Here is a 16,987-nt window from a genome sequence, read left to right on the forward strand (position 1 = left end):
CTTTCAATTTTGGGAGCAAGTGTGCCAGCAGCAGATGATCGAACTTCTGACACAAGTCTTGACATCCTCCTTGATAATGCTAGGCCATACCTGAACCAGATTTCTTCATCCATGGTGATAGTCAAACCTAACGGTTATGGGTAACTTGGGCAGACTTCAGCCACCCATATTATGAGGGGGACAACAGAAACAGTTATAAATAGCGGTTGAAAGAGAATGGCCTACATGCAAAAATATTGCCTGACAACATACATCTACCCATCCTTCAATATCTAATCTTCTGGACTTGGAATGGAGGCAGCTCATGAATACACCTGCTATAGGCAAAGAAGATCTAACATGGGTAGTATAACTTTGAAAAAGCATAAGAAAGCATTGTGGTAAATTGTCCCTGGTTTTATGGGAAAAAATCTGGTAAGCTTAGTTTGGTGTGCCACTTGCTGTTACTGGCTTATGGCAAGAATTCTTTAATGGGCACTGTGAATATCTTGTAGATTCATTTCTTGCTATTTGTCTTTTCTTATTTTTGATTTCATCTATTTAGTATTGACTTGTTCCTGGTAAAGGATGCATTTCATATTATTGCCTGTCAGCTGTAAACAATGTAGAACTGTCTAATCTGCAACATGCTGTGAATCTGCCAACGTATAGGGATTCCAGTAGTTAGCAGAAAATTGATCAATTAGCTGTTATATAGATCACTAGCCAAGGAACTTAGCAGTGCATTCAAATCGTGCTTGTCAGTGCAACTTATAGACAGGATTTAAACAATTCTGTTTTACACTCACTGGTCGTGATATAAAACAATGTGTGTTCATCATGGTGTCTGAGCTTTAGACTAGGATATTATTGACAGGGAGCAGAACACCATGAAATACTGCAGAGTGAATCTAGTCTGTGTCCTGAATGTATATTTGCATTGGCTGTCACAGTGGCATGAAGATTTAACTCATGTCATCCCAGAAAGATTGTACTGTCATCAGAGAGGTCATACTGTTCCAACTATATAAATTTGCACTTCTGTTACAAATCAGCCATAAATGACTGGCAAACACAGGTATTTATTTCAGTTTAGTACACCTCTTACATAAGGCTAAAAATACAAAGAACATTTGTTATTTATCAAGCAAAAAATAAATAAATGAAAAGATTTATGAACAGCAGCACGTGTTAGTGTTAGATAGTACAGAGTATATTTCCAATAGGTATGGCAAACTTGTATTACGTGTTTGACACTTTACATCAATGCAAGCACCTGATGGTCCTGCTGGTATTTTAAAATGGTAAATTTATTTTTTTTAGGAGAATTAGTCAATCTGTCCATACTTTTAGGCCAATCGAGATGATTAGTCAGTGTGACCATGAATTATGTCAATGAACTTGAATAAGCAGTCTAGGAAGTTTAGACTCACAAACTGCATGCTTTTTCTGAGCCACTTGAAGCTGAAGGAGTAAATTGACAACCCCGTAACTTGTATTATTCAGCTTCATTTGGCTAGAAAAACAGAAATTTACACAATACCCTAATCCAGTTAATAGGATATCAGAAAATAAATTCACCGGTTTTAACAATATTGTTCCTAGTTACAAGGGGCTAGAAGAACCTACTTCAGAAAATATGTGGACTGATGGAAAGAAAGAAAGGTAGAGACTGAAAGATATTGACTGAAATTAAACATTTAGTTTGGCAACATATCCACTGTCTGTGTGACAGCTGTAGCAGTAAGGAGAAACTGCAGTTGCACTGAGGCTGGAATATCTGCGTGGACTTTCCAGGCCTAGTATGCCTCTACATGCAGTCATGTGGAGGCACATCTGCATTCGTGTCTTAGACCATCTTTATGAATTCCACTGAATTTAGTGCAGCTAAATAATGGAAAATCCTCTAAATGGCGATGTTACTTCCTATATTCCTATAATATTATAGTTGCCATATACATTTTGTTTGAAGAACCTGGGAGGACCATTTCTGTACCTGACTCACAGAAAGGACAGCTAAACACTGATGAATGGAGCAAAAAATATTCACATTCACTATTCACATGAGTGAGAAGCAGTAATTAGTGACAATGACAGATTTGTGATGCCTTGTTAATGTTCTTCTGACCCAGATGTTGACAGATTTAACATTATCCCATAAAGATGATGTCCCAAACAAAGTAAATAAGCAATATCTAATACTGGAGCTCAGTTTCTTGGAAAGATGTATAGGTCAGGCCTTCTTCAATAAGCCATAGAGATATACTTTTGCAAACTAGCTTGCAGACAATATATTTTGTGACTCTTTTTTCTGCCTAATTGTTGTGTATAAAAAAAACAAATAAAACATCCTCTTATGCTGTATATTGTGATTTTTCTTTAGGTTACTGTCAAGAATGAGTGAAACTACATCTACTAACATCTCTGTGGCTCAAGCACACTCCACAGAAAGCATACATGCTTCGTCTACACGACATTCACGTATGGCAGATCCTGGATCCACCAAAAAGATACAATTCTACAAAAGTGGGGACCCACGGTTTAATGGAATAAAGATGGTTGTCTCCAACCGGTCCTTCAAGACATTTGATGCCTTGCTAGACAACCTGTCCAAAAAAGTACCTTTGCCTTTTGGAGTTAGAAATATTACCACACCACGTGGAGTACACCACATAACTTCTATAGAGGAACTTGAAGATGGCAAATCCTATATTTGCTCCCATAAAAAAAAGATAAAGCCAATAAATCTTGAAAGGGCTAGCAAGAAGCCATTACTATGGCAGAGTAGCAGACCAATCAGTGCACGAAGAAGAGTTCGCCAAAATGAAGTTGCACCTTTTAAAAGGGAAAACACTATTGTGATTGGAAGCTCAAAGGACTTTATTATATTTAAAAATGGAGATAAAGATTCTAAATATACCTTGGTGCTAAATAGGAAGCCTAAACAAAGTTTTGATACCTTTCTTGATCAAGTCTCAGAGGCTTTACAGTTCCCAGTTTTCAAGCTATACAGTACAGATGGAAGACGGGTAAGTTAACATGTACAGTATATGAGAGGAATTCATGGTTACCAATGAAATAACATAAACAACGTCCAGTAGGGATGAGGTGTGAGTTTGCCTGGGTTGCAGAAAGATCTCCACGTTTTGCATCCTAGTCAAACCCTGAACAATTGGTTAAGTTTTGGTTACGTTTTTTTGTATTGTTGCTGTATTGTCTTCCTTTATATTGTACTGCGCAAACTCTTGGCGCTCTATAAATCCTGAATAATATTAATAAAGTTTGTGACTTTGCACCTTCAATTATGGAACAACCCATAATGTGCTGCTTAGACTTTTCCCCTAGACAGCTCCTAGTCAGTACTGAGTCACAAGAGCAAATATTCTGAAGAAATGGGTAACCTAGCTCTCTCACTATAAAAGGGTGGTCTCACAGCAGCTACATTGTCAGTGTATGTTAGGGAGAGCTGACAATTTTGTGTAAGTTCTGTACTTTGCTATAATGTGCCATACTTTGGTTTGCAGTGTTGGGCTACGTATCCTTTGGTACCCTGTTCCATAACACAATGTAGAGCTTTAAAGCAAACATGAAGCCTGTGATTTTAAAGGATTTGCCTACCTGCAAAGATAGGCCTGTTTGTCACTGTATAATACTTTTTTTATTTGGCATTTGTACATGCTCCCACTGCAGTCCCTAGCTTCCCATACCTTTTGTTTGATTATAGCTTGCTAAGTACCCCTATAAATGGCCCAAATTTAACAACAAGATTCCCCCCTGAGAATGGGGTTTACAGCTAAATTTTGAGCAAGATTTCTGAAACAACTTATAAATGGAACCCAGGCCAGTTTGATTACTAATTATGTCCAAGTTTTCAGAATCTAAAGGGATTTATCACTTTTATAAATAAAGTGAAATATTGGTACTGTGATGGTTTTGCTGAGTGATGGACCCTTAAAGTGTAAACTTTTTTTTTAGTTCTGGATAGAGTGGAGAACAGCTAGACCCTGTGTCATGTATACAGTATATTACCATGCCTTTATCAGGGAGACTCACTGCTCTATTCGTACTGGTGATCATTGTCACCAATAAAGCAAATGGGGGGGAAATCCAACATTTTAGAGTTGTATCCAGAATAAAAAAAAAGTTGTGGTGGTGGTGGTGGGGGGAATCTTCCAATAGGGATCCCTGTCTCAAAGGGGAACTCTTCTCCTTTTGGGAGATTCTCTATAACTTCTGATTGTGTCCCTGGGACAGGAAGTGAAGGAAAATTTCCCTAATAGAACACAGGCAGCAAAAAACAACCTGGCAAAGGTTTATATCAATCCCACGTTATTAAAAATGGCTATACATACACTTTAAATTGGCAGCAAAAAGTTATTTCAGGGCAGTGTATTGTCCAAAGTTTTAAGCCTCATAGTTATCATATGCTAAGAATCGTATTTAAATAGGCTTCCAATGCTATGGCTACAATCTTTTATATTACAGCACCTGAACTTTTTACATGGCTTCCTTAAAAAATGTATCATAATTTGGTAAATTAATATAGAAAGCCCTAAGGTGCACAGCCTCAATGTTAAGTGTTACAGTATTGCCCAGGCATTGCTACAGTTCACTAGTTGAACCTAATAATCTTTTGTCTGGCAATCTTGAAACCTGTGCGTTATACAGACAGCAGAGAGAAAGGAATTTATACAGTGCGGGTGCTTTGGGAATTTTGCTGGAGTGGATTAAATAACTCTCATTACAGAATAAGTACAATTTTAGTGCTACACATGCACATGGGGCATACTGCAGGCCTAGGAAGATTTTTAAGAGTGCATGTGCAGTATTGGGCATGTTGACCAAAGAAGATCTCCCCCCGAGCTGCAGTTTATGACTTTTCAGAAAACCTGGAGGGACCCTGAATAGTATATGTGTACTAAAAGTGTCTTTTCCTTTAAAGTAACTTGGGTAAACTTCCCAAGAGCACAGTTGCAATGTTTGTTAATAGACTGGCATCTCTTTGCTTAGTTTTACTCGTGGCTTGCAAATGCTTCTATATTCACAATTAAATTGATTAGTAAGGTATTACATGCTTTGCTGTTTGCAGTGTAGCTACAATCATTCTAGTCCCACATTAGTTCACTCTAAAAGTCCTGATGCTGTAATTTTGCCAAAACCTTCTTCTTATATTTTATTCTGCAGATTCTTAGCATGCATGCGCTCCTGCTGAGCTCTGGAACAATAGTGGCAGCTGGGAGAGAACCCTTTAAACCTGGAAATTACAACTCTGAGAGGGAATATCTACCTTCTAAATTACCTGGCATCTCTCAACGAGTGTTCCCCAAGTCCAGATCAAAGCCAGACATGATGAAAAGCCGTGAGTAGAATACATGTCACTCTTCTGTTAATCATCCATTAGTTAAAACTAAAAATTCTAATTATAACCACAACTAGATCTTAGGGTATATTTATAAACCAGTGAAAAGACATTCACTGCAGGTGTATCTTCCTGGTGCAAGCTTGTTCAATGTCACTGCTTAATAAATATGCTTCTTATTATATCAGATGAGATAATAATTACTCTGTAGATGTACCCTTAATACAAATCTGTGCTTTGCCAATGTAGGGCAAAGCAACAAGTTTTAAAGTGGTAGTAAAACTTACAAAAAAAAAATGTTCCCCCTGCAAGGCAATATCATAATGTGCACAATGCATTGCATACTAGCACATTATGAAAACCTACCTTGAGATGAAGCCCTCCAGGGGCGCGCTGTCACCGCTGACAGGGCTTCCATCTTCACCGTATCTTCCTTCCAGGTTGTGGGCTCTGGTCGTCAGAATGGCCGAGCCACAATGACCTCAATCCTGTGCATGCGCACGGAAGTCCTGGGCATGACACAAAGCTCTGAACGAACAGCGTGGGCATGCCGTTCCTTCAGAGCGCATGCGCCAGTGACATTACCAGCTGCTGCTCGATGGATTATCTCCTAAATGGTACATGTTTAGGAGATGTTCATTTTACTTACAGGTAAGCTTTATTATAAGCTTACATGTAGGTAAATATCCCAAAAATTAGTTTACTCTTTTGCTGTGGCTGTGAAGAAAGAAATCCTTGGATAAGTTCAGAGTCATTCTAGTTTGGGCTTCCACAGGGTAAAAGACTCTCTCCACAGCCATACTTGAAAGTACCAGGTATATTGTTGGCAGCAATTGGGGGAAAAGGAAAAATGAATATACACTGCAGGAAAGGGTCGCATTAATGCAAAGCTGTTGCTTTGCCCTGCATGAACTTTAAAAGATATCCTTTAGATAGCCTGACTTGAGTGATGCTAACAAAATGTATTCAACACACAACCAAGCTATTATTGCCAAAATTTTTCTTAACTCCTATGCTCAGTATTCACTTTCTAATGTTCCCCTCTCAGACAATGAAACATACAGTACTCTTTATAGGTATAATATCATTATATATTATATATGAAAGGTCAGGCCAAGAGACTAGCTTTTACACAGATTCATGGCAGGTGAAATCTGAATATGCAGCCACGTGGCCCTGTTTAACAATGGTGTGTGATAGACACTCTTTTTTGCTAAACATATTATTTAGGGTTCCCAATTGAATTTGAACAATATTATTTATTTGAGAGCAAAATCCATATTCATAAAAGATGCTATCAATTCACTAATGTTAGTGATGGAGTTGAAGCCCACTAATCTAAAAAAATAAGTATAAAAAGCTGTAGAAACTGCATAATACAAGGTGAAAGCTTTGGATATCATAAAAAATGGAAAAAAGTACAGAATGCTATATTTGGGGAGAAATGTACAGTTATCACTATATGAACTGCAGTACTGCCAGCCTTAATGACATGTTAGCTGTAGTACTAAGGATCCACATCTGTTTGTAAGTTCAGGTGTTCCATATTTTCCTCACAAAAGTGGAAAACCAATTTAATGTCAGTAATATTAAACAATTAATATTAATTTAATAAGCTCCTGTACATAAACACAGATTTTACATGCAGGGCTAACATCACTTTCCACATTTCTTATTTCACATTCTACATTTGCTGGTAAATTATGGTATACTCTTTGATTCTATTTACTAACATTTGCTCTTATCTTTTCCTTTCTCTTTCTTGCCTGCCTATGTGAGCTGTTGTCTCACTTGGATAACTCACACTCTTAAATTACCTTTTACTTCTCATTAACGGTTGTCACTATGAATTACTCTTGAACATCAGGATGGAAAGCTAATGAGCCTGTTTTCACAAGTCCCAGTGGTCAGGAATACTCCGAATCATCAGCAAATATATCAAATAAAGATGATAACCTTGTGGAATACTCCCACATACAAGACAATGAAATGTGTTTAACAGAACGTTGGCCCCATTCTGGAGAGGAAATACCACTCATCTCTCCAGGAGATAATATTGAAAAGACAGTCCATTTAAATTCTGATGGCACAATGACTGTAGAAATGAAAGTTCGCTTTAAGATAAGAGAAGAAGAAACAATTAATTGGTCAACCACAGTTAGTCGAGCTGATATATCATACTACAAGAAGAGACTTTTCTGTTCTTCTGTAAATCCAGAAAATGAAGCTGTAAGAATGAAGGATTCCCCAACAAGAAGTCCTTTTACTGATAACAAAATCCATGATGAATGCAAAAACTCAATGGAATTTCGATATGAATCTCATGTAGAAGAACTCCACAACCCAATAAACAATGATGACAATACTAGTAAAAGCAAACCATTGTCATCAAGAAAAGAGAAATCTAATTTCTACAGACCTCCAACACCGGGGATTAGAAAAAGCCAAGAAAGGAGAACTTCAGTGAGGAGAACATCAGAAGGGAACCTGCAAGAACACATGAAACAGATGTTCAGTTACCAGGAAATAGAGCATGAAACTGCTCAGTCTGTTGATGGTATAGAGAATGCCTGTAATACACAGATGTTAACAACTGCAGACAATGTTGACTCCAATGGAGCTGATCTAAAACAAAATACATTTGTTCAAAATAATGCAAAGCACTTATCCAAATTAAGAAAGGACAGTTTTGAGATGCTGGAGAGCACTGTTATGGAACTGTCACAAAGAGATACTGTATATGAGAAAGATGTTAGAAAATCTTTAAGAAGTGATTACATGTGTATCTCTGGATCGTCTAAGCAAGACAGACCAAACTCAGCAGGTAAGCATATATACCAGCAGGAGAAATTTAGATTTAAAGAAATCAAGAGATCATTGAGCACATCTGTTACATACTCTGAGCCTTCAACACTGAATGGAAAAACAAAACAAAGGATTAATGATTTTGGAGACACCAATCAAGAGTGTTTGGATAAAGGAGAAGTAGAAACCTCTGCAATGCTAATGGAAAATGTTTCAGCTAACAAGGCTACAACTGCAACTCATAACTCACTGGATCAACCACCATCTACTTTAGGGGATAAAACAGACAAAGGGTCAGAAAATGAAACCTGTGCAAGCAATGACAATTATTGTGCACCTTCCGTGAGACAAAAGAAGAAGAAAAAGAAGAAGACTGCAGTTGATCTGGCAAATATTCCAAATTGTAATTCAACTGCTTTGGAATCTCAAAATATTGAATCTCAGCACCTAATGGATGAAGTAGCATGCCTAGAAACGAATTCTGAAATAAAAAATCTTATATTTGAGGACATATTTCCTCCTTCAGTGTCATCACATGAACCTGAACTGAGGAAATTAAAGGGTGATAAGAAAATGGCAAAAGTAAAGCCAAGCTCTGTGAAGACACACAATGATTTAATTAATGCCTCAACTAAAAATAGTAAGGAAATAAAACAAGAGAATACGCAAACAGAGATTGACATTTGTGCAGACTGTGGGGGTATCAACGTGTCAAATTGTTCTGTGCTTTACATTCAAGATGAATTACAATGTTCCCCCACGCAAGACAGCTTCGTTCCAGAGGTACAGTTGTCTAATAAGAATTTAAAAACATCTAAAAGATCCCAGAAAACAACAAAGAAGCAAAATAATCCTAAAAAGAAAACAAAAAACAACAAGAAAGTCGATGGTAAAATGGCAAGTGACTCAAACAGTTTAGAGTCAGAAAACGTGGATTCCACAACTCTCCCTGCTGTGCTCGAAAGTTATGTGCAAAACTGGCTGAAGAACATATTCCCAAATGCAGCCTTTCCTATGCTTCAGATGAGCTCCTCTACAAAGTTAGACAATAGCACTTCATGTGTCAATGCTGGCACATGTACTCAGACCCATGTAAATAGCAGAGATGCAGACAGCAATGCAAGCAGTAGCGAAACCCACAATGATGATCAAAAAACTCTAAAAGATCCAGATCAAGAAGGAATTTATGAGGAGAAACAGACTTTGGTTGAACATCCAGAATTATTTGAAGATAATATTTCTGTTTTTATGGAAAAGAGTAAAGACATAGCAGAATTAGTTGCTCAGAGCATTGCTGAATTTCAGCATGACAACAGTTATGACAACTGTAAACTTGAGGAGTTATTTAAGCACTTGGCAAGTCATCAGATCATGAGCTTAGAACAAAAAAAAACTAGCTCAGATGTTGCTATACAGGTTGAAAATGACACAATTAGGAATTTATCAACATATTGTATGAATGATGATTCCAAGGGAGATGCATTGAAAGAACAGTTCAATTTGTCTTCTCAGAACATTAACAGATCTAAAAAAAGATACTTAGAAAAGTCATTCAGTCTTCCAAGTACTCCACTTAAAGCTTCTTTTTCTTCTTCATCTCCCCAACTTTTGCTTGCCTGGCTGATAGTTTTACATCTAAAAGAAGGTATGTATCATATGGTGGAGGACTTGTCTCAGAGCACAAACAATTTTTCCACAATATTTACACTGCTTCAGTCCCTGAAAAAAATTGCCATTACAGAAAATGCTGATGACTTAAAGACTGCTATTCTACATCTCCAAGAGTCAGCAGTAAGGTTTGATACAACAATGAAAGCCTTCCCAGACGATTTCATTCCTACACTTGAATATCCTAAAGACTCAGAAAACAATGTCCAGGTTGATTTTGTGGATGCTGATAATACAACTAGTACAGAGTTAATAATAACAACAACAGAATCTTCTGAAAATCCAGATCTTTTGAGGAATAATGAAGACTGCCATGTTTTAACTGATGACATGGATGACTTAAAATTCTTTTCAACTATTCCTTACAGAGAGCTTTCTGGGGAATTCTGTAGAAATGAAGCCAATAACAACTCAGAAGATTGCAGTTTGCTAGGAATGCACAAAAATCTCAATAATGAATCAGCTAGTTCATTAGACAACGTTGACCAGGCCTTAGTAACCGATAGACAGAATTCTGAAGAACATCCTGTTGATTTGTCAGAGAAGCCTTTACCTAAATCAGATGTTGTAAATGGAAATGTCAACATGGAACAAAATTCAGCTTCTCCAATGGTGTCCAAAGTAAAAAAGATGGTACAACAGATGGAACAAAGAAAACACTCTTCTTGTGGCTCTGAGTGTCCAAAGCCATTACAAAGCCCTATATCTTCTGACTGGTCAGATTACAGACAAGATAGTGAGGATAGTGATACCCTGAGAGCATCTAGTGAAATTCTGACAGAGAGTGGAGAGGAGCAAATACATGAGAAGCCCTTTAAGACAGGATTTGTGAAACGAGCCATTGAAAGACTTTATGGTAAGGCAGAAACTAAGATCATACTACCTAAGACTTATGTATCACCAAGCGCTGCAGTCCAAACACAGCCTGAACAACTTGCAAGCAATGATAATGCTGAATTCATGAGTTCCAGCCAAAAGAATCAATGTATATCAAGTCCTGCCAATAAAATAGAAGATGGATCAAACAGTTTGCAAAGTTCCTCAGTGCCACTACTGGAGGATAATAATGATCATGATTGTTTGATTTCCCAGAAGCCTAATAATGGTGAGGTTCTCATAGGGAAAGGTCGATGGTTACTGAAGGAGAATCATTTGGTAAGGAGGTCACCACCTGAAGCAAGTGGAATGTATGGAAATCTAGATACAACTTCTGCAGACACACTTCTTGACAATACAAGCGATGATGTTCCATACTTACATCCTGCTTGCAAAATGAGTCAGCCATTAGCTGAGGTTTCCTCTTCAGAGTTAGAAGATATGGCTAAACCTCAGACATATACATGCCATTACTTTAGTATGCCCCATGGAAGTGACTCAGAACCCTTTAATGATACACACAGCTCCAAGTCCAAAGTCAGACCCAAATCATCTGGTGGGTTTGTTAAAAGCAAAACGCATTACTCATTGGAGTCTGTAGAGAAGTGTGGTGCAATAAGCGGTAGTCTACCATCATTTGCCACTGTTGACTTCAACTTTTCAGATAACAGAGTACATCCATTGCCACAATCAGATCTTGAAAAGTCAGGTAAAGCTCAAAAACCCAATTCTTCCTGTGGAAGTCGGAGCCAAATAGAGGAACAAGATTCACTGGACAAGCTCCAGTTTGTTTGTGGTCAACACTGTCCTATCTTAACTGCTTTAATTAATCAAGTCAATGAGAAAGACAGGGGTTTTGTTTATTGCAGTCCCTATGACATAGAAAACCAACTGCTGCAATCATTGATGACAGACACTTCACATATCAATTTGTTACATAATTATGTATACACAGATGAAAATAACAACATACACAACATGAACTTCCTAAACCCCGTCAAAAGCCCCAATGACAGTTATGCTAAAATATTCTTCATTTTTGATATCAACAATTTTGCATGTATAAATGTTTTGAGAAATGGAAGCAAAGGCAGGCAATGTTTATTAAATCTCTATCCAGTTTCCTGCTTTGCAGGACTTGACTCTAACGGAAATGATGAAAATAACAATAATCTTTGTTACAATACATAAAGCAAAATTTTTTTTCTGTTCCTTAAATACCATATATGTGAGTGTTCTCATGCCAGACTCCATCCATTCTTATTTTTGGTTTGCATAATCCAAAATTGGAAGTACATTGCATATCTGTAAATATTTTATGTTAGATTTTTTAATTCAGGGAAAAGTTTTGGGTCCTACCCTGAAGACTACCATTCCAGCACACCAGGACCTTGACCAGTACCCTACAGCTCAAGAAATATAAGCATTCAGGCCCTATATATTGATGGTAGCAGCTTGTATACTCTTTAGCCAAAAGGGAGACTTTAAGAGAGGTCCACAGTAGTGGTTACATTGTATACAAGTAAGAGTCCAAAGAGACTTTTACCAATACAGAGAGCAGGGAGCAGTTGCAAACAAATCATCTATAAATCTCTAACCTCCTCCTGAGCACCCAAGGTACTGAAGAGTCCAATGCCTGTAACCTCTTCTGTGGCAATTTAGAAGGATATATGGACTGATATCATGATATCAGCATGGCAGAAGACCGTATGTCAATTACCCTCCAACCATATATGCCCTATGTGCCAGTCTGGTGTAGGGTGGTCTATGTAATCATGCAAAGCTTTAAAAACAGCACTAAAAGGTTTAAATGAACCAGAAGACAAAACCTTTTGGATTATTCCTTTCCAGGATTAAATTAGAAGAATGTACCGGAGTGGATCTTGGAAACTGCAAAGCAGATCACCTTCATGCATGTAAAGAAACTGCTTTGTTCACTGTTTCATTCTTTTTTTTCAATTTCTACCTTTACTTCAAAGTTACCTTGAGCTTACTCATCATTTTCTTCTAATTCTAATTCATCTGTACATGTGATGTCCATTGTTATGATCTTTGTACAGGTATATGTTAACATTTTCATGGCGTATGTATTTATGTATGTAAAAATGGTGCCACCATACAAGTCCATAGAAATGGTGGACTACATTATTTTGTGACCTTAAAAGTGCCTCTTAGACTTACATGAGGGCTGCAATCTACATGTCATCTCCATAAAGAAGTCAGAGGACTAGCATTCAGTTATGAAACATTGGCATCTGTATAGATAAGTGGGCAAGCTGTTTGAAAGACATCATTATCTAATTTCTTATTACCTGATTGATAGATTTGTATCTCCTCAGTTGGAGGAGAATTGATTGCAATGCAAAGGTGAGTGGAGTTCCACCATCCCATTAGAGTATACATTTCTTAGGCTTCATAAATTAGCATCAATGATGGGCTTGACTTATTAACTTAAAATACATAGAGAAGTCAGTTGTTTTCTTTGGTACTGTATTTACTGCTTTTGATTACGTACTTTAGTTTTGGAAAAAGCTGTCAGGGATTAAAATATTTTTAATATTTTTCTTTTGTCTGGGTCCCATTTGTGGGGGGGGGGGGGGTACCATAACTTCTCCACTGTTCACTGTGGACTTAGGGGAATTTTTACAACTAGAATACAAAGAGCAATACAACCTCAACTGAAGATTTATCCCACAGTATCCTGATTCTGCAATTAGTTTAAACTTTTATCCTCTGTCCTTGTTATAGAGATTCATCTTACGTCCTAATTCTTTAACCAGATTCCTAGGGACAAAAAGTAAGGAAAATCCACCACAGCAGGAAGAAAGATGTTAATTTAATCCTTTGTATTAAATTAATGCAGACAGTAAAGAAATGTAAATCTAGAAATGTGGACAGAAAACATATCTGTATTCACCAACCCCTAGACAATTGATTTTTGATGATCTAAATATCCTATTTTAGTTTCACTGACCTTTGCCCACTTTAACCACAAAACATTGCCGGATGTTCCTTCTTTGTATGGTATATCTTTCAAGGATCATGATTTTGGCAGGACTGTCATTTAAGTCCCATCTAAGTGTAGTAGTTCCTATTAAATCTGTGTATAGTTGGGTGAATCACAAACTGTTCAGGCATAAAGGATGGTAAATAAAGTTTTACTGATTATACACTTGAATATCAATATAAATGTAAAGTGCTTTCTCCTCTCATTGGTGCTATTTATAGATATATTTAATATTTTGAAAGAGCTATGGTATATAGAATGTTATATGTGTTAAAAAAACAACAAAAAAAAACAAAAAATTAATAATTAATACAATACCCTTATTATATACATACCCTAGGGGGCATCACCATGTAAAATGCACAAGTATTCAGCCTAAAATTACATCACTAGTCCTGTGCTTTATTATTTAGTGGAGTTTCCGGAACTGCCAAAAATACTACATTATCATACATCTACTTGGATCATATAAATTATATCAATGCACTTAAATTGCATGTGAGGCAAAATAAAAAAATAAATGTTCAGTACACCTCTTTTGGACTATAGAACACCTCCTTTATTGGAGATGAGGAGAGGAGGGAAATGTTCTGTAGTCCAGTAGAAGAGAAAGGAAGGGTGCAGACTAAATTCTGCTGTTGGTTGAAGTCATAGAGCCCCTTCAGGCTTTGGAAGGGTCCCAACAATAATGTGGAGATCCACCCAGACACCTGATTGGCAACTGCCTCATCCTCTTAGCATGTCACTTTCTAGCCTGCTCCAGTGAGCGCTGGAGGGGCAGAGCAGAGAGCAGTAACTGATAGTCACCACTCTCTGCACAGAGCAGAGCAAATAGCGGTCATGTGATTGCTCAGTTCTCTGGCTTAGAGCCAGCAGGGGACATCTGCAGCATCACAGCGTACTGCAGTCATGAATTTTGTATGGTTTTTTTTTCCCCACGCTTTTCCTTTAAAAGGATAGATCATCAGGAAATATGCATGTACTGTGTATATGTACTGGATACGTCTTCTTTTTAATTTGCCCAAACATAGACTTAGGGTTTATTTTAAATCTAAATGAATAGCTGTTTTGTCTATTGAAACTGGATGTAAATTCCGTGTGTGTAAATGGAGCAAAATCAATTATTTGCTGAATTATGAATGTGGAAAATACCATATTACAGCCCATAGATGGCACTGGGGAGCATACTTTTTTCCAATGACAGTCAGTATCATACTGCAGTGTTTTCTGCATTCACACATTGGAATTGCAGATAATATAACCTGAGAACAATCAATTTTGCCCCATTCACCTTCAGATCAGGTATAGTGAATGCAGGGTCCAGGGTTTAGTAACACTTTAATCTGTCCTCATTTTCAGAATGTATTAATTTTCTTGAATATGCTTGTGGCCACTCTTTTACAAAGATCAGTTTCATTTATCTAGACTAGTGGATTCTATGACTTTCTGCAAATCTGGCAGTGTCTGTACACACTATTCTATACACTGACAGCTGATTCACCCTCTGGTAAGTGATGTGAATGCAGTGGTGCTAATGCACTGTAAACAGCGCTTTGCACATTAGCCATACTTCTTTCAGTTCTATTAGCCACACAGCAGTGTGATGTGATGGATTAAAAAAGACAATATTCTTTACAGTGCTGATCTCCACCAACAGCCCCAATGCCCCCAGTACAGATGTCCCCCAAAGCCCTAAACTCCCTTTCCAAGTCCACTCCCTTAGTACAGATCCCCCCAGTACAGACTTATCCATCTCAGTCTACCCCCTCAGTACAATCCTTGAATGATTACTGAGGTTATGGTCTTATAGTAATATGTAATAATTGACAATCAGCTTGGACTGCACAATTGTTGGGGTGGCACGTTTATTACCTGCAGCTCATACCCTTATATCTTGTTAGGCAGTCAGATCAGGATGGGGAAGCCAGGACCACAGTTTGCACCTTCAAAAACACACTGGCAAATGGCTCTTTACCTTAAGGCAAAACGTTTTCTTTGATTTGATAGAGTGGGGGACATTAAGAACCTTTGTCAGGGTTTTATTGCTGTCTGTGTCCCTGCTGCGTCAATTCTACCCGCTTTCTGTGACAGCAAGTGAAGGGCAATTCCTCAGTGTGAACACATCAATTACAATGTAGCAAAGGCTCCAATGCTGTACTACTCTGATAAACTACATTTGAATAAATTCCTCTCTGCATCTAACATTTCTCCACTCACTTCAAAGAATTAAAAAAGGTTTTCCTAGAGTCAAACTGTCAAAACTGTGTTGCCAAACAGTAAACAATCAGATTCAAGTTTTGTTCCAATTTTTTTTTCCAGAGCAAATCTAAATCTGATTGCTTCATATATGAAAAAAGGCAGTTCCTGTATACATGATTGGTGATAAACAGGGCTCAACATTCTTTGTAACGAACAGCAATTTTGTTCTAATGCCATAACATCATGTGGTGTGACATCATTGTCCATATACAGCTCGGAGTTTATGGGGTTGATTTACTTAATGTTCTCTTTGTGAAGGCATTTTCCTTGCACACCTTCCCGCCCGGCCTATAGCAGATTGATGGCCGGTGGGATGGTCCTCCTTTTAAGTGGACAACATATGACGTCTTCTGAGAGGGCATCATATGATGTGGGGCCATGGCCGTGGGGCCGCACAGCAGCGCAGTCTGCCACCAGCTGTGTCCACAGTCCATGACTGATCACTACACCGGCCCACTGCTAGTGTCATGTGATCGCTGTGACCAATCACAGCAGATCACATGACCGTCGTATATAATGGATGGCTTCCTTTTATGCCATCCATTGTATACAATTGCACAATGTTACTATGGTAAAGCTGTATTACTCTGGTCACAGTGTGTTGAAAAAAAAAGAAAAGAAAAGAAAAAATGATAGAAAAAAATTGAAATAATAAATTATAATTTTTTTTTTTACATACTGTCACCAATCAGTGTCTGTGATCACTGCCACACCAGTTATATGATAACGCTGTACTGGACTGGTGACAATATGTAGAAAAAAAAAATTGTGATTTTTTTTTTTTAATTTCTTCATTTTCCAAAAAATTGTTACAAGAAAATTACAACTTCAAAAAGCTTGCCATGCCTCTTACTAAATACCTTGGACTGTCCATTTTCCACCAGACACAGCCGATGACTGATTACTACACCGGCCCACTGCTAGTGTCATGTGATCGCTGTGACCAATCACAGCAGATCACATGACAATTGTATATAATGGATGGCTTCCTTTTATGCCATCCATTTTATACAATTTTGTTGTTAGCTGTGATT

The 16,987-nt window shown here is 37.7% G+C and overlaps 2 protein-coding genes across 2 annotated transcripts in view; both read left to right on the top strand.

Annotated features, from left to right (window-relative positions):
• Positions 1 to 2,375: 2,375 nt before the first annotated feature.
• Positions 2,376 to 16,987, top strand: part of LOC149461351 (lipoxygenase homology domain-containing protein 1-like) — a 392,516-nt gene continuing 377,904 nt past the window's right edge. The window contains exons 1-2 of the mRNA XM_089678445.1: positions 2,376 to 3,008; positions 5,164 to 5,338. Of these exons, the coding sequence (XP_089534571.1) occupies positions 2,376 to 3,008; positions 5,164 to 5,338 (808 nt within the window). The remainder of the gene's footprint in view (positions 3,009 to 5,163; positions 5,339 to 16,987) is intronic.
• LOC149461352 (oxygen-regulated protein 1-like) lies at positions 7,313 to 13,249 on the top strand. The gene has a single exon (XM_089678446.1). It carries the CDS (start codon positions 7,328 to 7,330, stop codon positions 11,876 to 11,878), a length of 4,551 nt encoding a protein of 1,516 aa, XP_089534572.1. The 5' UTR covers positions 7,313 to 7,327; the 3' UTR covers positions 11,879 to 13,249.

The sequence above is a fragment of the Staurois parvus genome, unplaced genomic scaffold (genome assembly GCF_062004578.1).
Source record: "Staurois parvus isolate SC_StPar_1 unplaced genomic scaffold, SC_StPar_1.0 ptg000205l, whole genome shotgun sequence".
Classification (NCBI taxonomy): domain Eukaryota; kingdom Metazoa; phylum Chordata; class Amphibia; order Anura; family Ranidae; genus Staurois; species Staurois parvus.